This window comes from Borostomias antarcticus (assembly GCF_949987555.1).
Source record: "Borostomias antarcticus genome assembly, chromosome: 16".
Lineage (NCBI taxonomy): Eukaryota > Metazoa > Chordata > Actinopteri > Stomiiformes > Stomiidae > Borostomias > Borostomias antarcticus.
Genome location: NC_140249.1, coordinates 21,179,550 through 21,207,151, shown reverse-complemented (window position 1 = coordinate 21,207,151; position 27,602 = coordinate 21,179,550). Strand labels below are relative to the sequence as shown.

Genomic DNA, 27,602 nt, shown 5'->3' with positions numbered 1-27,602 from the left:
TTCGATGAACGTAGTAAAAATTTTTGTTTTGTGTCACTTCTTTGCCTGTGCACTACGAAATGACAGACAGCCATGATTCATGGTTCAGAGATGTCCTAGGCGTAGCAGCACTCTGCTCCCTTCTCACAGCTCAGCTGTCTGGCGTCAGCAGGCTCAGTACGCCTGGCTATGTCCCTCCTGTCACTGCCATGGCCCTGCTGGCTAGGGATGTCCGCTGCGGTGCTGACTGGGTCACCTATCACCACTCTCCTCATGTCCTGATGACGCTGTATTCCCTGAGTGGTGGCTGGGGCCACTGTGGTGTTCATCTCTGCAGAGCTATCCACGCACACACACACACACACACACACACACACACACACACACACACACACACACACACACACACACACACACACACACACACAGATAAAGCTTGACTGCAGCAGCTCCTGTCATAGCTGCACCTCCCTGCATATTGGATTGACCTCTGCTTTCTGAGACGCTCCCCTGTGCTTTAGAGTGTTGTGAGAGGTGAAAGTCAATTTGAACAAAGGTCTTTACGTTGTAAATTACTCTATAAATGTCTTCCATGGACCAGTAGCATACTTTACATTTCATTATACAACCTGAAATGCTAATGCTAATCCAGTAGCACTAAAATGCATCGTCATCATGGTGGACTATTCCCTAATCTCATTGAGATGCAGACACATTAGCATTATGATAAAGGCTAGTTGCCATAGCGCATGAGTTTAATATAGATTTCAGCCATGTTGAGTTTACTGTCTAGGTTTATTGTCATGTCCTAGGCAGAAGCAATCCATGTCCAGAGCAATAGATGGGTGTACCTTTCAGAATAGGTTGTTTTTCCAAGACCAACTCTGCACAGTGAATGTAAAACTCCAAGCTGGTGGATGGGGTCTGGTTTAGGAATATATTCTATTCCTTACCTTCACACAGAAATAGGGGGAAAACTATGCTGTAAGGACCAGTAAGGCTAGATTAATATGGAACATTTAGATTGTAAATGGTCAAGATATTCATGCATGTGGGAAATTCTCTGAACTGATGAGTAATTTTCTTTGTGACAACTGATTGCCAATTATAACACATACCCATAATCAGTCATTCAAGCTGATAGTGATGGTCTGTGTTAAATAACATGACAACTCAATTGTGGAGGATGCGGCGAATTATGTTTGCACCGGGCCCAGCCTACAGCGCAAGAGGCACCTCTCCACATCATCCATTATTGAAGCAGCTGTTGAATAATTCAAAACACTGATATTGATCCCATGGCCTGATATCTCTGCAGTCTGTGTGTGGTTGTTTGTGTGTGTGTGTGTGTGATAGAGAGAGGGAGAGAGAGAGAGGGAGAGAGAGAGAGAACATCCCTCCTCTGCATCCATTGATCCATACACCACACAATAGATGTCCCTGGTGGGCCGAACAGAATCCAACCCCGGGTCCAAACGAGGTGTGTGGAGAGGGGGGCGTACAGTACATCAGTCCTCTGGTGTCTGTGTAAGTGGATGTTTGAATATTCTCATTTTACACTAGAAAAGGTTATGACTGTGGCAACTGTCATGGAATTTGAATGAGCGTGGTGATGGAACTAGAATGACAAAGCAGTTTGTTCAACAAATGTGAAAACAAGGAAGGAAAAAGACAGGTGTATAAAAAAAGAGTGTTTGAGATTAGTAACCGTTTAGTGTTTTCATATCTGTTTCCATCCAGGGATGATAATAATACCATGACAGTGAAAATCAGTTTTTGACCCTCAGGAGGATGCTGACACATACCTGGCAACCTTCATCTCATATAGTGTATTAGGAGGAAGGAGGAGATAGGAGAGGAAGCAGGGGGAGAGGAGGAGGGAGGAGGAATGGTATTGGAAGCAAAGGGGTGTGGTTTTAAACACGCCACTCTTCTTCTGGGCTGTGGGGCTGTGAGCAGGTGATGCTTTGTCACCCAATAACAGCAAGAGAGGAGAGAGAGAGAGAGAGGAATGGAGAGGGGGAAGGGCACAGAATGAGTTATAATATGTTTTGGGTGCAGCAGCAGTTTGCACCAAAGATCTGTCTAATATAGGTCTGCTCATTCGACTATACCCTCCCCCCAACACACACACACACACACACACACACACACACACACAAACACACACACGTCTAAGATAGATCTGCTCATTCGACTATACCCTCCCCCCAACACACACACACACACGCACACACACACACATGCACACACACACACACACACACACACACACACACACACACACAAACACACACGTCTAAGATAGATCTGCTCATTCGACTATACCCTCCCCCCCTCCACACACACACACACACACACACACACCCAGTCATACAAAAGAATCCACTGTATTAACAGCAGCACATTAACCCCACTGTTTGAATGGTTCAGGCCCTTTGAGCCTTTGATGATCTTGGTTACATTAATAGCAGACATTTATTTGTTTCATAATGACCCAAGCTAAATAATTGATATCATAATGGTTTTATTTTATATATTCGTTTTGGAAATTGTAAGCTCTCTTTCTCACACAAAAAACCCTATCTGGGTATTATAATGGTGTGTTGATTCTGGCTGAGTTCGGCAGTGAAGGAGTTATCACTGGTGCAATGTGTGAGATGCTTAGCGCCCCTCCCTGGCCCAAAGTCGCAGCTGGAGCTCACACGGTTGGTGGCTGCAGACGACGTTGCCGCATCCCGCCCCGCTCTGCTACAGGGCTGAGTTGGTATCCAAATCTGCCAATCTTCTTTTCAATCCCTCCCTCTCGGTTCCTCTCTCCCGCACGCCCGCCGCGCACACGACTGACTCTCCTCCGGTTTCTAGACAGTCACTCTCCTGTAAAGTGCCTCGGCACCGATGAAGGTATGTAAACTCTTCTTCACTGATGCTGTTTTTCGCGGCTTGTCGGCTATAGAAAAGACCCCGACTGCTTCTTGTCATTAGTATATCATTTTAGAGTTTATTTTCTAATAGGCTATTTATGACCAGCTAGACCACAGATTATTTTCCGAGTTGTTGGCTACACATTCCCATGACGTTGTAGTTTGATTCTCGACAGTTATCCTCAAATGACCCAATTTCAATGCGTTTCATCAGAAGCTTTATCCATAGGCCTACAGTAGCCTACATTTTTGGAAATCGCCTACATGACAATCCGCGCTAGATAGGCTATTTACTGCTGTTATGATAAGCCTACATAAATATTTTGTATGTTTGATGTGGTGGTCGCTTATATCAGGGAATGAATAAAGACTGAAAACTCATTAACAATCAAACAGTAGGCTAATTAATCCACATTGACGGTAGCGGGGGAACGGAACGTCCAGGCGAAGGATTTCGCCCTCTTTTCTTTATCCAAAGTACCTGGATTAAACGATGCTGGAACGCTTACAGCTGGCTCATACCGTGTAGACGAGCTAACAAATAACTATTTGTCTAAGACTGTTTAGCACAGAGGACACGGAAAGGATAATAGGATTGTGATAGTAGCCTAAACGTGTCGCAGTTTTACTGTTATATTTCCAATGGCAGCTGGCATCAGCTGATCCATTACGCTGTAGCCTATACGAAGGGTATGAGTTTTTGATTTGAGTTTATTAGGTGATAAAGAAGGGCGTAACTGCCCATAATAAAAACATAGACAACATATATCACCGAGGATGGTTTCACCCCTGCTGCCTCAGTTTAAAGCGGGAAAATAGGACTTTTCTTTAATTCATGGTAATTATATCTTATTAGATATTATATATTCACCATATATACTGTATATGCTCTATACAGTAATATATCACTTTATATATCAAACACACAAGCACACACTATATATGTGTGTGTGTGTGTGTGTGTGTGTGTGTGTGTGTGTGTGTGTGTGTATATATATATATATATATATATATATATATATAATGCCCCCCAAGGCTAAAGTGCATTTCAATTTGTTGATTGAGAACATTGTTGTTCTTCAATAACATTATAACCTTTATATGTGTTCATATGTGTATATAATGCATTTTTATAGTATACATGATTGTATACAAGATCAAATTATGTAAGCCTTAACGGTCTATTGCATCCTTCGGGATATCCCACCAAGCTTCTTCAGTGACTCAGCAGAGGGTTGACTCAGGTGCAGCCTGTGTGTGTGTGTGTGTGTGTGTGTGTGTGTGTGTGTGTGTGTGTGTGTGTGTGTGTGAGTGTGTGTGTGTGTGTGTGTGTGTGTGTGTGTGTGTGTGTGATGGAAGATGACTAATGGCTATACTGATCTATTCAGTCACAGCAGGTGGTGTGCCCCTGGGTGTGTACGTGCATGCATGCATTTGTGTGTGTGTCTGGATGTGCATTCTTACATCCGTGTGTGGGTGTTTGAATGTGTGTGTGTGTGTGTGTGTGTGTGTGTATGTGTGTGTGTGTCTGTGTGTACGGGTGTGCAAGCTGTGAGGGGATTGCTGTAAAGGATGATGAATGGAAACACTGATCAACAGGTTCTTCTACTGACTGATGTGAGCGAGGCTAGCTATTTTAGCTTTTCAGCTGGTCCCTTAGCTGCTCCATCCGTTTACATTTAAAACAAATCTGCCCCATCTTAACAACAGAAAAAAAGTGCATGTGCTTGTCATTGAACAATACGTGTGAGCACAAACACTATTCAATTAAGAGCTGTTTGGATGCTCACTCTGATCACATTACATCAGGGTTCTTAATGCTAGTTATTGGCTTAGCGAGGCGACCTGAGGGGAACATATGTTAAGTCTGGGAGCTGTCCTGTCAACTGTCTGTCGGAGAACGGGCAGCTTAGCCCGATGCAGCTGAGTCACTGCCCACAGTTCAGCTCACCCATGCTGTGGTTCAAACAGTAAAAAGGTAGCAAACGTTTTGCTTCATCACCAGCGGTGCAGTGGAGGTTAAACCCAAGCAAACTCAGTTTACCCACCTCTTTAAAATTAGGCTGAGATTTTACTCACCTATTTTCTGATCAACTGTGATAATCAATGAGGAACAACAAGGTGGGTAAACTCTGAACCTCGACTGAGTTTACCCATTTGTATTTACCCCTGGTTATCATCTGTATTTACCCCTGTCTCTATTTACCCATCTGTATTTACCCCTGTCTATCATTGTGTGTAGAGGCTATGGCTCTCTAGACAATCATGTGAAAAAACTCACAGACAATGAAATAATAATACCAGTAATAATAATAATAATAATAATAATAATAATAATAACAACAACAACAATAATAATAATAAACTATAGATATAGCATCTTTGCTATATCTACAAAAATTAAGCTCCAAGTGCTTTACAACAAGGAAACACTTTTTTACACATAAAAACAGGGAAAATAAGAACGAAGATCCAATCCAATAAAAATAAAATTAAAATAAAGTTATGAACATAAAGAAATCAAGTAAAATACAACATTTTGAAAATAGGTCCAGCGGTAAGCAAGTACAAAACCATAATCATAATCCCAAGGTCCAAGGCAGACAGTAAATCCCTTCGCCTTCTTTAATAATTAATCTAATTACACCCCAGGCCCAAGGTAATTCCTTTCGCCTCCTTTAATATAATTACACAATAAAAATAAAGTTATAAAAATAATACGTAAGAAACTGAAGGACTAATACTTGAAACAGTTGAATAGAAATAATCTTGTTTTTCAGTGTATATTACCGTTAACAGGAACAGTCTTTAACTGTGTCAGAGGAAACTGGCCGAAGACACAGCTGATTTCTCTAAGCCTTTTGTCTACAGTACATACATTTCTAAGTGAGGGACATTATGATGGCAGGGATAATTATGTGTCATTGCTTCAGCAACTTCAAACCAGTGGCTCTTAGCTATTAAATAGAGTACATACTCCTTAATCTATTAGGATTGGGGATTGGATTTGAGACAAAGAACCACTCTCACACCAGGATTAAGAAGGTTGGTTCACGACAAGGCCAACAGGTGCATGCCTGGGGACAAGGGTCAAACACTATAGAACAGAGAGACAACATTGATTCCAACCTGTAAGAACGTTAACTGTAATTTACACAAACTGGAGATATGAATTTCATGTTAATAATACAGTAGATAAAATACAGGGACACACACACATACACCTATGATAGGTTGCAATAACCCCAAATGGCTCATCCACTGATCTTAACTGAAAGTGATTAGTGTGCAACATTACATACTGTAAAACTATGGTTCAGTTTGACTATCTACAGTAGACATACCCAGCCCCCAACAGAACTCTGTGTTGAGTAAACCCTCATTTGCCATAGCTACTTTATAGTAGTTAGTCGACTATTATATCACAGAGTATCTCATCAACGGTTTCATTATGGGGGAATGAGATAGTTTTCCTATTACCGAGTGACAGTTATAGAAAGGCAGTGGGAATACCACGGAAATCTGCTGTAACCATCTGTCTTACATACTCGTTGGACTCTGTGGTCACTTGGGTCATTGTCATTCATGAAATGATCTTAGAGGTCTTAGTTTTTCTCTGAAATAAAAGATGAGGGAATAGGCTCTCATTTTAACTGTAGACGCAAAATTCAAACTAATCAGTACAGCCTTTCAATTGTTGGAACCGCAATCACAAAACGGCGCGACTATTACAGCTTTTTCCCATATATTCTTCTTTGACCACTGCATAACCAAGTCTCCCAGTCCTGTCTTTGCCATTCCCCTTTAACAATCCACGAGTCGTCATGGATTAAAGGAAACAAAGAAGGAATGGAGGATAGGTTAAGAGTATCTGGACTGAGCCCAGCCAGGGCCGTGGGCCCGGTAACGATGGAGAGAAGCAGACTGCGGTAGTGAGCCATCTTTGCAGTGGCGTTTGCAGCCTTCCCCTGCCTGCTGTGTGTGCTACAGAGAGTGCCAGCTTTCTCCAGCTACCGTCATGTGGAGAGAGGTACTGTGTGGGTGACTCCAAAGTACGATATCACTCTCACCTCACAATGTAAATAAGCTCTCTTTGAAAATGCAGCACTGTACGCTACAGTAGGTAGGCTGGTAGGTAGGCAGGCAGGCACAGAGAGAAAGATGACGAGTCTGGGCTTTTTTTCGACAGTCTGGCCTCTTTTTCTCTTTGGTTGCCCTCCATTATCAATGTTCTTCTTTCTCTCCCTTTTTCATATCTATTCTTATCTCATTCAGCAGACTCACAGTCAGTCTCTAAATGCTTTGCTCAACTAGAGACTGAGGACATTCTCCCAGCTTTCTGAAACTGTGTGGAAACAATTGGAGTTTCGTTTTCTTACTGCATTGCAGAACCAATCCCAGAGAGTTAGAGAAAACCCTGCATCGCAGTACCCAATCCAAATTCTTTAGGGTGTAGGTTTGTTCAGGTTTGAGCCAATCCAAAGCAGTAGGAGTTGGATTGAACAGAAGGGAGAGGCAGTGAAGATCGATGCCCTCGTTGAAGCCACATCACCTGGTCCCCACGGTCATCTGGCTCCATCTCCTCCATCCAGATCTGCTGACTGTACCTCCTCATCTCCCATTCACCAGACACACCACAAGTTGTAGTAGGTGGGCTAGCAAGCATATGAAAAAACCCAGAGAGAGAGAGACCGATTTTTTTTTTTTATGAATCTAATTTCAGGACATAAATTCCTTCGAGTCCAGGAAAGGTACAGTAGCAATGCTTCAAAATGAAAAAAAAAGAGTTGGTCCCATATGGTCCGGGAAGATCAGGTTCATAATACAGTACTCACTAGTTATAAGGTACCTTGGTGAGATTCTATCTTGGGTTTGTTAGCTATGCTTGCTAGGCTCATATACTGAATTATAGGTCTGGAATGAAATCTTTCTAATAAAATTGTGTCCTTACATCAGCATCATTTACATGTTTTGCGTAGGCTTACATAACCAGTACCACGTCAAATCGGAAATCCATAGTCCCCAAATAAGATGTTGGTTGTTTAACTACTAGCGCTCGATCTCACTCAGTGAAGCATGTCTATGGACTTGTTGTTTTAAATAAGATGGTAGTGCCAAGCAACAAGCCTGTTACAAGCAAACTGCCTCCACATGAAGCTCAGTCTGAGCTCCTTCCTTCTCGGGGAGGAGATGGGGTAGAAAAGGCCTTCGATCAAACAGTGGTTTATTCAACACTCAGCCATGACAATTTCGCACTGAAAGACTTCCCTGAGTGGCACGTTCTTCTTCTTTTTTTCATTTTGAGGCAGAGCTACCTTTCCTGGACTCGAAAGGACTCTGTGTCCTGAAATGAGATTCATAAAAAAGAGATATTTCTGTCTCTCTCGCTCTCTCAGTTTTTTGTTTTTTCAGCTTGAGCAATTGGATCAGCTGTCATGGTGTGAAGGTCACAGTGAGACTCCTTTTCCATACATGTCATCTCCTGGTTGTATTATGTTTGACCTGCTGTGACCCTGTCTTGGATTCGTCATGGTGATGAATGAGATGTCATGATGCATCAACTCAAATGTGACAGCCCTTTTAGGAACATTACCTGACACCTCCCAGCACCGGGACCTCAGAATAGAACAATAAACACAACGTCTCTTTACATATTTGTGTGTGTTTATGCAGTTGTGGCGTATATTTCCAATGCAGATGAAGAAACTCACTATGTATCTGCTTCTGGGATACAGTATGTTGACCAGTGTTGGCCACGGAAGCACAAAATGTGAGTGCAGTTTGAATTTATTACCAGAATTTATCATCCTTTACATCCTGTCCTCTTATGCCAATCATTTTCTAGATTTGCAATTATTGTGAGACAACTCAAGACAAGAGATAGGATAAGACTTTATTGATCCTCTCCAGGGGAAATTTGGCATTTCAGCATTTGAATATTACAGAAAGGTATTTGCATTATTATTATTAATAATAATACAAATAAAAATAAATCTAATTTATTAGCGCATTTCTCGAACCCAAAGTGTTGTACAAATAAAAAAATAAAGATCATTAAATATGTTTAAAAGACAGTAAAAAGGACAGTAAAAAAGTGGAGATAAAAAAAAAATATTATTCAACACAAGTCTTTAAATGCCAGTCAGAAAAGGTGTTTTAAGGAGAGCTTTGAAAGTCTTGAGAGGAAGTATTGTGTTCTGTCTCCTCTTTCAGGGTCTTATGTAGTAGTCAAGCTCCTTAGTAGAATTTACCATTGTGTTCAACATAGGAATGTGAAAAGGAATTAACTTTCTATGAAATGGCCACGGTGTAGCCATAGTGAGAGAGATGGTTTGGTTTGGTCAACTGAAGATATTACTCTTCCACGCTATTAGTAAGGTGTTTGTTTGTGTTTGTGTGTGTGTGTGTGTGTGTGTGTGTGATGGCCCCTCTGTTGGCCATCAGCCTCCGGGGGTCCAGTGTGATCTCATCGTTGGCACAGTACTGACTTCTCAGGGCTCTGTGTGATGATGACACGGCGCCAATATCAGACACTCGTCCTTTTCTCTCCCTCTCATTTCTAACCGGACGAGTCTCCTCACTCTTTCTTCTGCGTCCTGCCTGTCCTTTCTGTCTCTTTTCTGTCTCCCGCGCTGTCGGCTTTCTGCTCTGTCCTTTTCTCTTTCTTCTGTCTCTCTGTGTGAGTCGAGGTGAAGCTGAAAGCTTTTGTCCTTCCTTTTGTCCTTGTTTTATGAGGCACTGTGTCATTCTTTATTGGTATTAGGCGACTAGACTATAAATAATAGTATCACCAGAAGGACCTATACTCCACTACTTGGTCCCTCCTTCCTTACCATTTATGATAAATGCCAACCAAGACATTTTCCAAGAAGAAGAGATGCATAATTGATAGGGACACACCCTCAAATATTCACACACATAGCCCGCCCATTTCGCAGGTGGTGGTGGGGTCTATAACGTGGCCACACCCACTACCTGGTGGAGGTCTGGGGTCTGTAACGTGGCCACACCCACTCCCAGGTGGAGGTCTGGGGTCTGTAACGTGGCCACACCCACTCCCAGGTGGAGGTCTGGAGTCTGTAACGTGGCCACACCCACTCCCAGGTGGAGGTCTGGGGTCTGTAACGTGGCCACACCCACTCCCAGGTGGAGGTCTGGGATTCTGCTGGCCAGCTGCGATTAACATTGAGGCTTTACCTGGCTTAGTAGCAGAATCATTCAGTGCTGCCAAATCACAGGACTGGGATTAGCACCTGGAACTAGGGCATTGGTTTCCTATTGGGTGCAAGGGGTCAAGTAGGGTATGGTGAAGCAGAGATTCTAGTAAACTTTATCAAAGCTGGGATCCATTTGAATCAATATACGTCTTAAGATATAATGCACAATATGCCTGGAATGATCTAAAATATAAGTGATGAACTGAAAGACCAATAGCCAATTTTCAACTCAAAAACTGAATATTTACTCATTAAGTATTAAGTGATTAGAACATTATTTTGGTGAATAGAATTAGGATTTTGGATTTGTGGCTTCTGGGAAGAGACTAAGTTACTGTACAGTACAATACTTCAATCCCAGAGATTAAAATATGTTTTTTTAATGTAGCATTTGGCTTAGTTGTTCCAGGAAACTGCTCCATGTGTTATGAGGAAATGAAAAAGAGACAGGATGGTTTAACGATATGCTAGATTTGTTGGTATCAGTCAGGTCTGCAGTGCAGAAACAGCATAGCACAATAGCCCAATGATTCAGCATTCGTCCGATACGCTAGCATACATGAAAGTGGATTTAAAGTCTAAAAGGGAGACTTACTGATGAAGATTATTTATTTAGTATTTATATTTTTGTGGAGACTATTGCCTGGTCTCCCCAACTCTCTAATTTACCACCCACTTCACAACTTTATTAATAAGCTTAGAGAATAGTCGTCTGCCCTGGGAATGAACTTGCATTAGTGAAATGGGATTAGCAGCATGCTAACCCTGTTTTGATACCTTCTTCACTTAACCTTTGCTTATTCTGTTTTGTTTGGAGAAGGGACTTGGATTTAAGTTTGCTACCTACTCTTCTTTTATCAGTGCCAGTCAGACAGCTTCAGACACAAATCCCACCGTGTCTCAGTGAGTTAGGACAGACTGGCCTAAACAGGATATAGCATCATCAGGTCAGAGGTCAGTAGCTTCCTCCCAGCATTCCCTCTCGTCCACTGTAATTACCAGCCTTTGCACTACTGTATGCTGTACCAACCTAGAGTTGGTTTCTGAGGGCTTTGGAGTTGCTCACTGCCACAGTGAGTTTATTTGTATGCCGATTGATGCAGTCTCCTTGCTTTTTTAAAGAAAGATGGAAAGATTCCTTATCTTCCAGGTACCAGATTTATGACTTGTACATTTGAGGGTGGAGATGTTCCTGGTGCTTACGGCAGGCCCTTTGGCATTCCAGCTCTGTTGTAGATCCATAGCTTAATGTATGAGAAGCACATCCAATATTACCAACCAATGGTTCGCTTAACCTAAACCTCGAAACATTGATTGATCATCGGTTGTCCATCTGCCTCAATTATAGTGGAAGTCATGCTTGTGCAAAAAGACAGAGTTCGCCAGCGTCTCTAGAGACCAGGTGCTAGACAATTTTAGCTATTATCTTTAAATTCCTTGAACCTCCTGTCACTCCTCTGGTAAATGTGGAGCAGGCTATGTGGAGCAGTGCAGTGGCTGTGCCGTTGTAGATCAGTGTTCTGTTTTAGCTGCTTTTAACAGAGCGCTCTCATTTTGGAAGTTCAGATGTGGCTATTTATATCAAGCAGGCCAGCCGAGGTACTGGAGGACTGAGGAGCAACACGAGGTTCTGTCTAAAAAACGACCTTCCGTCCGCTGGGTCTTGGAGTTCTGGAGAGTTCAGTGAGTGTGAGATGAAGAGTGCGAAGCCGATGTGATCCATACATTGACGCTTAAGTCGTTTTATGCTTTGAAGATTGCCAGTGTGTGAGATCTTCAGTCTGGCATTACTTCCACTCCAAACATACCAGATTTTCCCTAACCAGTCACTAGAGACCAATGTATCTGCCTGTATCTAACATAATTTTAAGTTGCAAAAAACATATTCCCTGAATGAATGCCTTCAAAGCAGAGTCCTGTTCAGATTTCAAAGTAATTTGTACTTTTAATTGCCATTGTTATTACTCCTCTTTGGTTAGTCCCGCCCCTGGCGCTGATTACTGTAGGTTATCGTTAGTCCCCCGCGGCGGTCATTGGATCAATCATTTTTACTCTGAGAAACTGCTGTTTCATGTAACAATGCCAGACCAAGAATCAGTCAACGTCGGTGGAGTGAGTGGATTGGAACGTCTGGACCCAGGCTTAGAAGGATGAATAGATGAAGGGAACTTGGCTGCACATCCTGCTCTTGAAAAAGGACTGTTTAAACAAAACCAAAAAACAGGCGAGTTGAGAAAGAGATGTAGCTTCATCTTGAGAAGCTGTTAAACTTCTTATGCTTCACATCATGCTGAAAATAAATTTGACATGGAAGTCTGGTTCATAAACTGGTTCATAGACATTTTTCTTATGCTCCTCTTAGCAGACCAGTCTCTAGTGCCACCATCATCTGCAAACTGATTTCAAGGGGGATATTATTACAGTTTCTTCATTATGATTCAGGTAGTATGGATTTCCCAGCAGGTCTCTGGATGGGGCTTCAGAACTGTGTGGGTTGAATTGAGCTGCATTTGCTAACTGGCTTGAGGTGGCTGAATAATTCCAATTCTAATGGAACCCATTAGTTACCACAAAACCGTGCTGCATACACAGAATATCCAGAGCATTAAAAAAACATAAAATTATGCCCGTTCCTTCATAGTTGGTAATTTTAAACCCATCTACAGTACAGTATCCGTCCATTTTGGAAAAAGAACATGGCTGAGATCAAAGAAAGAAAATCAGTCATCTAGCATTGATAAGGAATGTGCAGAGTACACTTGGATTGACACTGCTTTGTTTGTCTGACCCTGACAAACGAGTGATTGACTGACTGACTCTTTGTTGTGGAAGTACCACGGTGTACCAGTCTGCAACGTCCGTGAGGGGTCATCCCAGTATGGCCACTGATTCAGTCTCCTCTCCTCTGTTTCACCTCAGAAAGCTCACGGTGAGGGCAGACGGACATGCTGTCTCTTAAGGAAGACATCCTTGAACTTATTCTTTGATGGTCCCATAGGCTGTTATTCGCTAATTCATATGTTTTATCTTATGTTAGAATTAGATATCTTTATTCTCTGCCTTTGGAGGATTTTCACTGCCCTTGGAGTTGGTCAAAATCAAAACAGACTGATATTTCATCTTAGTGACCCTGCAGTATAATCTCCCTTCTCTGTAGGCAGATTTGCTGAAGTGGGCACTCTCATCAACTGCTACCCAGCATGCTTTAGTGAACAGGGCTTTCTCTCTCTTTGTATAGTGGGGAGATCTATTGCAAAACTCAACGATTACAGTCAAGGTTATTGGTCAGTTGTAAGACCCAGGCTTGATTCATTTTACTCTCCTCAAGAGGTATGCTGCGATGCAGCTCACAGAATTGCATTGATGTCAGTTCAGTTTAATACCAGAGAATTGGTCCATTTCCATGGCAATGAAAACTGAGTTGAGCTGCATACTGTATGGCATACAGGAGAGGCTCTGAATTTACTTCTGCGGCCACAATATTCATAAATACATGCTGTTCATACAGTATTTATCTCTTTTTCTTGTGCTATTTGCATTCTGCTGCTTACATTTCTGCTGACAGAAATTGTCCTGTGATGTAAGGCACTATATTACTCCAGGCCCTTTGTCATTCAGATGTGGTTTCAAATTTCAAACCGCTCTTCATCAGGCGGTTCTACTGTCTTACTCCGAGTTTGCTGTCTCCATCCAGTTACAGCTCATTTGAGCTGTCATTCCATAGCACTGCACTGATCACATATCAAACTATTATGTGAAAACTTTCATTCGCTGAATCATGTTATGACAACTTGAGTGAAAAACATATCCCGTTTGTCCATAGCCAGTTTTGGAGCGAGTGTCATCCACAACCACATAACCTGATTGTCTTTTTTCTCTGATAGTGTGTACTTAGTGTACTGATAGTGTGTACTTCTTTTCCCCAGAACCCTTCATTCAGTCTCTCAAACACGATCAGTATGTTACCTCGCAGGAGGCCGAAGCTGAAGCTGCTACTCTAGAGCTAGTCCACAGCGAACAGACGTTGACAGTGGCACAGCACAGACATGGCGCAGCAGCACTGCAAACTCAAGGGATGCATAGCAGATCCCAGCAGAGATCCCTGTCTATTATTAGATTGCTCTATCATTGAAGTCGTTATTGGTGCTGAAAGAAAAAGGAATTAAAAGCTTATCATCATACCTCTGAATGGACAGAAGAAATGCAGATGCATAAGCTGACCCATTGAGTATGCATACCTGTACTTTATGATATCCTGCATTACTGGCTGAAAGTCTAACATGTCCAACAACAATCCATTGCATTTTGCTTGATCTTGTTATAGCAGTGATTTCATATGTAATTGTAGCATTGCTCATTGCTCTGTAACCTGGAAGAATTGATGTCATATCCTTGTTACTTGCTAATAACATAAACTTTGACAATATATGCTGTCAACTATGTGTGAATACATGTGGCCAAATTATTACAAAGCTATCAAGTTCAAGCTTGGCTATTAACCTATGCCTTTGCTTGAATGAGCTAATTTGTGTTTTTTGACTTTTTTTCTGTTCTGGGAAGCTCTGCTTGTACCTCACAGCATTAATTTCAATCCTTGGGAAGCATCATTGGTGACCTATTTCCTAATCCAACTTTTGTTCTTGCATTGACGCACTGTGAGCCGTCTCTATAGAGTGTCTGCCCCACATACCGTTGAGCACAGCACACAGTGCTAAATCTCCCTGACTCAAAGAGGTTTTCACAGATAAACTCTGGATGCTCTCCAGATGGATTTCTTTGGGGCAGATTGCTCAGTCTGGAAATGTTATTCGTCCACCTTAAGATCCTGACCTGCGGCAATGTTAGTTATGTTATGTGGTGAGTTAGGTGTAGAAGGATTTGAATAATGACAGTTCAAAGCAACCACATACTGTAGAGTATGTTTACAGAACATGTCTGGCTTCGTCACTTATGTTAGTGAACTTTTCTCCCCTTGAAGGACAACGGACTCTACACCACAGAAGTGATGTCCTAGAAACTGTTGTCCTGGTCAACCCATCTGAGGATACAATTGCTTCAGAGGTGTGTATCAACGATGAAATTACCGGCTGATACTGACATAGTATGTTTAGAGCAACTGCCAAAATCAATCAATGTTTTGATAGTTGTAATGCAAAATGTTTTCTGAAAATAAATCGTAGGGTCACAACTTCAAGTCAATAAAAAACTATCAATACCCTCCATTACCCATGATGAATGCAAGTAAGTGAAATCAACAGGTATGTTCAACCCCCCTCAACTATTCTCTGCCCCAGATCCAGACTCTAATCACCGACTCAGCAGGACACAAGCTTCTGGTCCTGAGTGGACAGAACTCGGACCACGGAGACCTGCTCCTACAACGTGGGGTTTTCACCTATCAGAGCTTCTCACAAATATTGTCTGATCCTGGGGTAAGCAGTTGGTGTTCTAATTTGGTTTATAATCCCGCTTACTAAAAAGCTGTGATCTATGTTATCATTGATCGAGACTATTTGAAATCATTGTTTACTGTTTCTCATTGGATTGGAATTGAATGATAATCAAATTAGAAAATGAATCTGAGCTTTGATACATTAGCATTGAGCTTGGTATGTCTGTGTCTGTCATCTTATTTTGTAGGTCAGTGAATTACTGGGCGCAGCATCCTCTGAGCAGCGGGCCACACTTACTGTGTCCTGCCGTGGGGAGGTGGGCTGGAGCTCCCTGGGGCATCAGCAGCACTTACAGGACTTCCTGGAGTACAGACTGAATCCTGAGCCTACACTCCCCAAAATGGAGGGCGTCACAGAGTTCACAGAGTACATCTCTGAGACAGTTGATGTCCCGTCACCATTTGACCTCCTTGAGCCTCCGACCTCTGGGGGCTTTCTGAAACTATCCAAGCCTTGTTGCTACATCTTTCCTGGGGGTAGGGGGGACTCAGCACTGTTCGCAGTGAATGGCTTCAACATCCTTGTGGATGGAGGGTCAGAACGGAGATCCTGCTTCTGGAAGCTGGTCAGACATCTGGACCGCATTGACTCCATTCTGCTCACCCACATTGGTGCAGACAATCTCCCAGGCATCAATGGGCTCCTTCAGAGGAAAACTGCAGAGCAGGAGGAGGAACAATCACAGGGCTCCACCACCTACAGTGACTGGATGAAGAACCTGATCTCTCCAGAGCTTGGCGTGGTGTTCTTTAATGTTCCGGAAAAGCTACGTATGCCAGAATCAAACCTTAAAGTCAAGCGCAGCATAGAGGAGGCCTCCCTCACTTTGCAGTACCTCAACAAACTGGGGCTCAAGCCTGAACCTCTTTTTCGTGTGGTCAGCAACACTATTGAGCCTATCACCCTATTCCATAAGATGGGAGTGGGCAAGCTAGACATGTATGTTCTGAACCCTGTGAAGGACAGTAAGGAGATGCAATTTCTAATGCAGAAATGGGCAGGAAATAGCAAAGCCAAAACAGGCATTGTGCTCCCCAATGGTAAAGAGGGAGAGATCTCTGTACCTTATCTGACATCCGTTACAGCTTTAATCGTATGGCTTCCTGCCAACCCCACTGAAAAGATTGTCAGGGTACTGTTCCCTGGAAATGCACCACAAAACAAAATCCTAGAGGGGCTGGAGAAACTGAAGCACCTTGACTTCTTGAGATATCCAGTAGCCACACAAAAGGACATGTCCTCTGGGACTACTCCCTCTGTCATAAAACAGACAAAGTTGAAGCAAAGGACAGACAGCAAAGAAAGTCTCAAATCATCCCCCAAGACTACTGCAAAGACCTCCAAGAAAGAGACCGAAGGTCAAGATGATGAATCAGTGGCTACTGATGTAAAAAGTGAGTCTATGAAGGAAAGCAAGGTAGAGAAAAAAGAGGAGAAGAAAGCCACTAAAACACTGAAACCCAAGACCGATGTGCCAGAGAAGAAAAAAATATCTAAGGAGAAAACTTTGAAGAAACACTCAAAAGAAAGGGCATCCAAGATGGATGAAAAGAAAGACAAGGAAAAGAAAGACATAAAGAAAGTCAAGAAAGATGACTCAGCTAAAAGAGATGAGAAGAAAGATGGCAAGTCCAAGGAGGACAAGAAGAAGGATACATCTAAACCTGAGCTAAGAAAGATTACAAAGCCTGACCTGAAGCCCTTAACACCAGAGGTCCGAAAGACCCTGCACAAGGCAAAGGTTTCAAGTAAACCCAAGACTGACAAAATCAAAGTAAAAGCAGCCAAGGGACAGGCTTCTGAGCCCACACCTGAGGAACCAGCAACTGAGTACGTTCAGCCTGAACCAGCAGAGAATGGGGCTGTCGAGGGCATGTCTGTCCCATCTACTCCAGAAGACCTTACCAAAGAGTTTGAAAAGCTGAAACAAGATGTTGTTGTTGCAGTATCATCACCAGAGAGTGTTGAAGTCATGTCAGAGTCACCAGCAAAGGAAAGCATGACCCCTAGTCCTACCCAGGAGGAAAGGAAAGAACAAGAAACTGTTTCTCCCACTCCAACAGGCACAAAGTCTCCTGAGAAGGATGAATCAACTGCAGCAATGGAAGCTGATTCTGAAAACAAAGAGAATGAAGAGCATAAAGATGAACTCCAAGCAGAAGATGTAGAAAGGTTTGAGGATGAGGGAGCTGCCATTGAGGATGAAGAGGAAGAGGAGGATGAAGCTCAAACTGTGGAGAAGAAGACAGAAGAGGAGGAGGAAGATATGGGAATAGGAGAGGAGGAAGATGAAGCAAAATGGAAGGAAGCGAAAGATATTGGGCTTGAGATGAAACATGAAGAGGAGGAAATGGAGAAAGTTGAAACATCCACAGCCAAGGTGGAAACAAAAGATGAGTTCAGAAAGACCCCATCCAAGGAGGAGGAAGAAGAAGAGGATGTAATTGAAAAAGCTGAACTGGAGGAGGTGGAGGATTTAGATGCAATTGCAGATGAAGAGATCAAAGTTAAACCTGAGGAGGTCGAAAAAGACAAATTGCCCCAGGAGATGGAAAGCATGGCAGCTGAACCAACAGCTGGAGCCAAAGAGGAAGAATATGAAGATGAGGAGGGGTATCTCTCAAATGCGGGAGCTACCACAGCTCCCATAACATCAGTGGCTCAAGGAGTAGCGGCAGCAGAGCCAATCTCCTATATTCAAGACGAGACCATTCCAGGCTACTCTGAAACAGAGCAGACCATCTCCGATGAGGAGATTCATGAAGAAGCTGAAGACAGGATTCCACACCTCCAATATGAAGTAGGTTCCTATGAGATCTCAGTTCCAGATCAGACTGGTTCCTTTGAAGCCATCCATGGCATGAAAGAGATGCAAGCGGCAGCTGTGTCTGATATAACCGCCAAAGGTTACATTGGCGGGCAGGATCTAGTGTCTGTGTTCACTAACATCATTGCTGCTCCACTGGCTGAGGAGGAACATGTTTCTTCAGCAACATCCATCACTGAGTATGACAAATTGTCCTCGTTCCCCACCTCTATTGCAGAAGACCAATCTGTGGCATCAGTCAGTTCACCTCAGACTGAAGAAACTGGAAAAAGCTCGCTGATTCTGGACACTGTAAACATTATTCCGCCGGCAATCCCAACCGAAGCCACCCACGGCAAAGATCTACACTCTGCTGGAACCATCTCTCCAACGTCCTCCTTGGAGGATGATAAGTGTTTCAAATCATCTCCATCTGATGAATTACAGCCTGTTGTCTCTGAAATGAAGACAGATGAAGTCACTGAGGCTCATGATGAAGTGGATGAAGAGGAAGATGAGGACCAAACTCCCAATATTGACATTTCACTTGAAAAACTCCAGGAGAGCTATGGATCTCCACAACTGTTCCAGGACAAAGACATTGAAAAGCTCTCTGGTTCTGTGTCTCCTGTCTCTAAGCCTGTTCTGGATACAAAAACAGTTGAGGCAGAATTACAAACTTCTGTGTCTAAGGACATAATCTCAACAGTGGTGAATACAAAACCTCTCCCATCACCACCATCTTTTTCAAAACCTTTTGGTTCTGATTCAATCCCTTCAGAGGGTGAGGAGCGTTGCTTCAGTCCAGATGATAGCACTGTGAAAATGACCTCTCCCACACAGTCTGGACCCCCCAGTGCAAACCAATCACCTCTTCGTCAGTCGCCTGTGGAGGAGAAGACCAAAGGCTTTCCTGGTCAGGAGCAGGAAAAACAGCAGGAGGCTCATGACCTAGCCACTAGAACAGAAGATAAGGATGAAAAGAAAGATCAAGCACAACAAGAGGATAAGAAACAAACAACCTGTGTTGACATCGAAAAAGGAGATCAGCTAAAATCAGATTATTTGCCATCCATCGATAAATCACTTGAAAAAGACTTACAAGAAATACCTTACACAGAGGAGCAAGAAAAAGTAGTTTTGCCCCCTCCCAAAGATGAGATTGCCCAATCCATTACAGGCAAAGATGAGTCTTCCAAGTTAGGTAAAGATTCTCTGACAGAGGATAAGTACCAAGCGAAGGCTGTACTTGGACATGGTGATGATGATGATGAGGAAGAGGAGGAAGATAAAGAATCCAAAGTCAGCTCTACCTGTAAATTTCCAGAAGAGACAGGGAGTTACTTCTTTGATGATGATGATAAAGATGATGATGATGATCATGATGACACAGCTGCTGTTAAACCTGTGATCAGAGAAGAGGAGAAAAAGAAAGAGAAGGATGATCCTTCTGATTTTAAATCTACTAAGGAAGATGAGGAGAAAGTGAAAGAAAAAGATATCTCTGATACAAAACCCATTAAGGAAGAGGAGAATAAAAAGGATGCCTCTGATGTTAAACTCTCCAAGGAAGAGAAAGAGGAGAAAGAAAAAGAAATAGTTCCACAGGGTAAGAGTGAGGATAAAGAAATAGCCTCTTGTGAATCTCAACCTATCAAAGTGTACGAAAGTACAGTTGAAGATGATATACGTGAGAAAGGATCTACACTGATTCCAGCTGATTCCACCAAGGGGGAGAAAAGGGAAAATGATAGAGAAAAAGATTACCTTCAGTCTGAACCCATGAAAGGAGATGGGAAAGTGAAGGAAGACACTTGTGATGCTGCCGCAACCAAGGAAATTATTGTGAAAGAAAACACGTCTGATGCTGAACCAATCATAGAGGAGCAGATGGAGAAAAAGAAAGAAGCTTTTGAAAATGAGCCATTGAACGATGAGAAAAATGGCAAAGATACTGACTTTACCACAGCAGAAGAGGAGAAAATAGGAAGAGAAGATACTGAGGCCATCCAGGGGGATAAGAAAGGCCAGGAGCAAGGTGCTGGCACTCAAGAAGAGATGATGGAGAAAGAGAAAGATGATACTCATGTGGCTGAAGTTAGTAAAGAACAGAAGATGGAAAAAGAGCAAGAAAAAGAAGATTCTCAAGAGATTGAAGTTACAAAAGATGAGAAGTGTGAGAAAGAACAGGATGAAGCTGAAATTGAAGAGAACATCAAGAAGGAAAATGGAAAAGACAATACTCAATTTGCTGCAGCTGATGTAAGCAAAGAAGCGAGGAGTGAGAAAGAAAAGTATGACTCATATGAGGTTGAAGCCACCAAAGAGGAAAAATGGGAGAAAGAGGAATTGCAAGAGAAAGATCTAGGGAAGGCCACAGAACACATCAAGCAAACAATGTTTGGAGAACCAGAAATATCAAAGTCGGATCTCAAAACTACATTTCAAGTTCAGTCGTCAGATGAAGACAGGGATGAGGAAGAAGAAGAAGCCATCTGCATGGGAGCTAGACCTTTATCAGTGGAACCAAGAAAAACAGACCAAGACATAACCTCCTCAGACCAGTTCTCAATTCCATCATCACAGAAGACACTCAGTGATGAATCAAAAGAGTTCACTGCTGCAAAGACAGCAGGATCTGTGCCCTATATATCAACACAGGCACCTTCCATTGAAGGAATGAAAGAGCAGAGCAAAGAGCAACATGGACTGCTCCCTGAACCATATAAAACTGAGATCACGTCACCGTCCCTTTACTCGTCAGAGTCCACCACCGGCATCACTACCATTAAAGAGGAACAAATATCTGGTATGTTTATTTCTAAAGAGGAGCCAGCATCTGCTACTACTACCTTGAAGGTAGAAACAGCCTTAGACTCCATCACTACAGAAAAAAAGTTGGTATCCTCAGCATTATCAATCAGCGACAGACAGGCTGAGAGTTCAGTACTTTCTAGCACTGACAGCCAAGCTCGGGTGGAGGAGCCATCTCAACAAGGAACATCTCTGCCTCCAGTGATAACAAGCACACCACTTTATCCTGATGAAAAGACAAAGCAATTCTCTGAAAAAGAAGATGAGAAACCAGGCAAAGAGACAGAGAGAGAAATGGAAGGGGAGAGAGAGGTGGCCTCCCCAGGACGAGCACAACCTTGTTCATATTTCCTACTGGATAAAGACTCTGAAAAGCTTTCAGAGAAAACAGATCACACCTCTGAGAAAATGGAAGGTCCAGATAGAATGATATCAGAGAAGGAGATGGTCAGTGTGAGCATGCAAGAGGAAAAACAGGGCTCTGGTGCATCCAAGTATGAACCATATGAAAAACCCATCTTACTCACTGACTCAGACTCTAAAGAAGATAGTGAGATTTCTATAGAGCTTGGTCTGTCAGCAGACATTGGTATTGATGATAATAGAAGAGCTTTTCATCCAGAAGATCAGGGCATAGAGGAACCCTTGTCTTTCAGCAGAGTTGATTACAGTCCAGTATCTCTCACAGAGAGTGAGAAAGGCCTCCATTACACCCACAGTGCCTCCCCTGAATATGAAGACAAAGATCAAGAGAAGGAGATTGAAAGAGAGGAGAGACCAGCTACACCTTATACTGAGGCGGCTTTCGGCATGGATACTCAAGACAACAAATCTACCACAGCAGCTGGGCCATGTTCATATACATTCAGCCCCAAAGAGGATAAACCTGAAAAAGTGGAGAAAGAGAAGGATCAAATAAAGAGTAGTACTTGGTCAACTCCTCAAACATCCACTGGAGAGAAGGAGAAAGAACCCACTAAAGCAGAGGAGTATAAACCAGACCAGTCGCTCAGCAATGAAACATCCTCCCCATCCAGGAGTCAATGTAACATTGGTGCCCGAGCCTCCACTACTGCTGCTATGCCTTTTGAAGACGTCCCTGAGAAGCAAACCACAGATAAGGAGAAAGAGAAGGAAAAAGGCTCAGTCGAGTCGGTGAAAGACAAGGTAGAAAGCTCAGACTCTGAAAGAGAAGGATCTCCCTCTGGTCGTTACTCACCAGCGGAGAAAGACCTTTTACCTCATCAAGGATCACCTCAAGAAAAGGATGACAGAGAGAGTGCCCACCCCCTTGCTTCATATTCAGGACAGCAGATAGATGATAATGTCCTTGCATCTGAGTACAAACAAATAGGCATTGCTGTCAGCAGTAAATCAGTGGTGGGCTATTCAGAGAGAGAAGATACTCCCGACATTGTAGACAAAAGGCTACTCGTGGAGGGAGAGGATTATGATGATGAGGAAGATGAAGAGGAAGAAGATGAGGAAGAGGAGGCTGGTGATTTGGATATGGAGAAAGGTGCTAGGGAGCAATCCGAAAAGGAAATTGGCAAATCAACATCTGATATCACCACCCCTAAATATCCTGAGCTGAAGCAAGAGGACAAGGATAAGAAGACTCTCTCACCCGAACCCAGCACCCTGAAAAAGGACGAACCCTCCATTCCAGTAACCACAATCAGCCATCTGCCTACAGATACTACAGAATCTCTTTTAAATACTATAGCCTCTCCCGCCTTTTATGGCAGTTACACCGAGACAGAGCAGACTGGGTCTGGGGCATATCCTTCTGGATCTGAACATTCCCGTGGTGAGGAAAGTCAGCATGGGTCGAAGGAAGAGAGGGAAGATAGTCCTGAGCTTTCAGATGCCTCTCTACTTCCAAAGACCAGTGACGATAAACATTACAGTCAGGGAGACATTGGAGCTGAGAGGCCGATGACCCCAGATACCGCAAATAAAAAAACGGAGGAAACTGGCTTGTCCGCTTATATGTACACAGCCACACTTGCCACATCATACTCCTCTTCCTCATCTTACAGTTTCCCTTCATCTGCCACAGCCTCTCTCTCTACAAGTCATCAGTTTGGAGAGGAGGTTGGGAGCTCCATCAAAATGTCTAGTGTCCCTTCCAAGACGGAATCTGAGGGTGCGTCCTTTGAGTATTCATCATTCAAAGATGAACACTCCTCTGCCATGGACACAACTCTCTCAAGCTCTGGGGGGATGTCAAAAGATGACTACATGGAGGTATCTGAGAAGCTTACCTCCGCAACGACTGCATCCAGTCTCACTAAGTATTCTCCACTCAGTCCATTTGAGGAGACCAAACCATTTTCAGGTCAATCTACCCCAGCTAAAGACACCACTGAACAAGACCCCACAACATCAAGTCCTAAAATGGACAAGGCCCAGATCTCTGAAATCTTTCATACGCTAGACGTCACTGTGGAAACAAAAACCTCAAGCTCTGCTGGAGAAACATCATTGAGTTCCCAGCTGATCAAACCTACAGAAATCTTACCCACTTCAGGGGCTCTCTTTGATGTGTCTCCACTACAAAGAGTTGACTCCTCTGACAGAGAATCCCTGGAGTCAGCTGGCAGCAAAGATGAGTCTGACCCATGTGAAATGGAGGACAGTACTCTCAAATGCCGTGTTGGATGTCCAAAATCTACCGTAACAGTGCAACAACAGGGTGTTCCATCTACAACTCAGTCATATGTGATGGAATGCATGTCTGTCTCTACAACAGTATCTAAACCTGATGTTGTGACACAAATAAAACAGTCAGCTAAAGACTCATTCATTGAGGTAAGCATGAGTTCCCTTGGTGGACCCAGCGAAGCCACACCAGACATACCTAAAACTGAGCAGGAGGTCATAAAGGAGGATCAAGATAAGCCAGAGATGAAAGAGAAAAAGAAAGAGAGCCAGGTTGAATCCCTTAAGCAGGATGCCACTGTGCCAGAAATGAAAGTACATGGAGAAGAGAAAGAAACAGAGAAGAAAGAAAGGGTTGGAGAGAAAGACAGGGTAGAAGAGGAGCGTGAAACAGATGGAATGAAGCTGGAAGATGGCAACTACAAAGATCTGAAGGTAGAGGAAAAGAAAGACCAGACTAATGAAGAGCATGAAAAAGAAACTGATGGGAAGGAGGGGGAGAAAGAGAAAGTAGAGGAGAAGAAGGTGGAGAAGACCCAGGAGAGGAGGAGGAGTAGCATATCTGATTGGGAACTCCTGCAGCGGCCGGACAGTTGTCCAAGTGTACCGCCTCCAGGGTACGGAGATGATGAGGACGAGGGAGAATATGATGGGAAACAGTGGGTACCTCCTGACCAATCTACATCCCTATCCTCAACTGAACATGCCCACCTCACAGGGGCATCTGGGACACCCGATGAACAATCCAGCCGCCCCAAAGATCTGCACATGGAGGCCACCTCCTCCTCCTTCTCCCCGCCTGGCTACTCCTCCTGCGAGTACAAACAGCGCAAAGGAGAACTCTCCCCATCCTTCATCAACCCCAGTCCTCATCAGCTCTCTAGTGACGATGGAGATGAAGACGGAGAGAGCGAGCACTCTGGAGAGGGAGACGAGGACGACTGCGAGCAACACTCAGTCAAAAGGAGGTCCCATAGGCAGAGGCGCCATCACGTTCAAAGTCAACATGGAGATTCCGGTGAAGGGTTGCGTCAGCTGCCTGGTGCCACATCAACCGGACTTGGGGTAACTCTAGCTGGAGAGGAGACACCGCCTACATCAGCCAGTGAATCTCTTCCCTCACAGTCGGACTCGGACGTACCTCCAGGGACAGAGGAATGTCCGTCCATCACAGCCGAAGGGAATTTGGACTCAGATGAGGATGCCGAACACCTGCCAGTGGACAAACAGGCATCTGGAACAGGAGCGGGTCACCATCCCCCCTCTCCCAGGTCTGCTCAGAAGGCCCACGACCCCCCTCCTGCACCCATGAAGGACCCTGCCCCTCATCCTCCTCACCCAGATGTCTGCATGGTGGACCCAGAGGCTCTTCTCAATGACCAGAGCAGCACAGAGAAACTGCAGAAGAAAGACCATAAGACAACCAAGGGCTTAAGGAAGGGGCTGGGCAAGCCAAAGTCGGCCTCCCCAGCCCGGAAGAGGTCCTCCACCCCAGTAAAACAGACCTCCAAGGAGTCCTCACCCAGATCAGCCTCTCTGAGGAGGAAAGACACGGATAGAAGCTCCAGGCTGTCCAGGATGTCCGATGGCCAGGGATCCAGGGGAGACCTAAACAGCCCAGGGAAAAGCCTGGTCAATGGAGTCAAGAACAGTTTAGGTAAGTTAACACAATGAAACTCTACATTTACAACAGATCTTTACTCTTTATTCGGATCCCCATTAGCTTCTGCAACAGTGGTTGCTAGTCTTTTTGGGGTCCACTATAAAAAGTTAAATGGTTTCCCCCTCAGTCAAACAAAGTCAAAGTCAATTTTATTTATATAGCACATGTTCATACAAGCAAATGTAGCACGCAGTGCTTTACAGAATAAGAAAATATAAATCAAAACATAGTTTATTAGTAAATGGTACAAAAAAGAAGAAAATAAAAATGACAGATAACATATGAAAGACGAGAATAGAAAATCAAATAACAGTAGGAAAAAGTAACTTGTCATTCTCCAGTCTTTAGAGACTTTTACATTGCTGTTCTCTCAAAGGTTCCAGCTCCCAGAAAACTAGTTCAGCCGTCCCCTCTGGGCCACCCATTTATGTGGACCTGGCCTACGTGCCCAACCACTGCAGTGCCAAGAATGTGGACCAGGAATTCTTCAAGCGTGTGCGTGCGGCATACTACGTAGTGAGCGGGAATGATCCTGGCAGCGGGGAGCCCAGCCGTGGGGTTCTGGATGCACTGCTTGAGGGCAAGGCCCAGTGGGGCTCCAATCTACAGGTACTGTACTTTTTGTCTGCCTGTTGCTTTTCTGTTCCTCTCTCACTCTCTTTCCCCTTGCAAAAGTTTTGTGACAATAACATCAATTTTCTAAACATTTTAATCACTCTTGCTTGTGTTCATTATGGTTGCATTGTGTAGAACATAACTTAGAATCACTGGTCCAAATCACTTCTAAAATCTAATTATTAGCAACTGTTTGACATGTTTCTTTTTTTTTTACAACCTTGTCCCACGTCTACTGCAGCAGAAACAAATCAATTTGTCATGGCTGCCATATTATGGCATTTGGAACTTCTATAATGTGGATCTAACATGGTCTCCAGCTGATGTGATGAGTCATTACAATTAAGTTGTCATGATGAACTAAATTACTTGTTAAATTTTTCGCAGCACTGGCGACTTAATCAAACTATTGACCTAGTGTTGGATTGGACTCATGTTCCCATCATCCTCCACTCTCTCCCAGGTAACCCTGATCCCCACCCATGACACGGAGGTGACACGGGACTGGTACCAACAGACCCACGAGAAACAACAGGACCTCAACATCATGGTCCTGGCATCTAGCAGCACCGTTGTCATGCAGGATGAGTCATTCTCCGCCTGCAAGATTGAGTTTTAAGATCTTTACTCCTCATCTGTTCATCTCTGGTGTTAGAGAGGGGACCCCCCTCCGTCATCTTCTTCTCTGTTAGCCCAATGCCATTTTGCTGTCTCATGCCATCAGAGGCCATTGCATTTGCTGTAATCATCTGTTAGTGCACATGATTCATATTTTATGAACTCCATCTGAAATCAGACACCAGTCTGGCAGACACACTGATACAGTGTTTAGATGATAGCTGTGCTTTATGCATACAGTGGTTTCAGGATGTGCTCTCTGTTCAAGTACAGTTGCAATGGTAAATAATATATTTATAATCCCCTTGAATCAGAACAGGAATCATGTCCAGATGAAACTCATTTTCAGTCTACAGGGTGATTCTCAACAGCTATTTTAAGATTCCATATTGCACATTTAAAAGGGCATACCTGTCAAATGAAAAAGTGCCATCATTTACAATGCCTAAACCTAAAACATTGTTGAGTATTTGTGCCTACTACTCCAGGCACAGCTGCTCAACTGAGATGGTGCACAGAAAAATCACATTCAACAACAGAACCTAAATCAGTTTTCAATGTCTGCAACAAAAACAAATATCATATACAATGAATGAATATCAAAATTGCTAATCCAAAGGGCCATAACAAGTGCCAAAACACCATTGAGGTACTACAGTGTTAACCCTCAGCAAAATAACTCCTAACCCCTTAGGAGGTGAACAGATTGTTGATCTCTTGATTGTATGCACAATGTTGATAGATGATGGGTAGTATTTTTCTATATTTCCTTGAGGCTTTGTTTTCAAATGTATGAGTTATTTCTCCCTTTAGAAGACGTTCTTACTGTATGTAAGGTGTAGCTCTTAT

At 43.4% G+C, this 27,602-nt stretch overlaps 1 protein-coding gene across 1 annotated transcript in view; it reads left to right on the top strand.

The window, feature by feature from the left end:
* Positions 1-26,754, top strand: part of map1ab (microtubule-associated protein 1Ab) — a gene marked incomplete at its 3' end in the record, with an annotated part of 42,286 nt that extends 15,532 nt beyond the window's left edge. Inside the window, exons 3-9 of the mRNA XM_084451377.1 lie at positions 15,099-15,181; positions 15,415-15,552; positions 15,761-22,861; positions 23,984-24,172; positions 24,398-25,514; positions 25,897-26,129; positions 26,599-26,754. Coding sequence (XP_084307503.1) covers positions 15,099-15,181; positions 15,415-15,552; positions 15,761-22,861; positions 23,984-24,172; positions 24,398-25,514; positions 25,897-26,129; positions 26,599-26,754 — 9,017 coding nt within the window. The remainder of the gene's footprint in view (positions 1-15,098; positions 15,182-15,414; positions 15,553-15,760; positions 22,862-23,983; positions 24,173-24,397; positions 25,515-25,896; positions 26,130-26,598) is intronic.
* Positions 26,755-27,602: the final 848 nt, after the last annotated feature.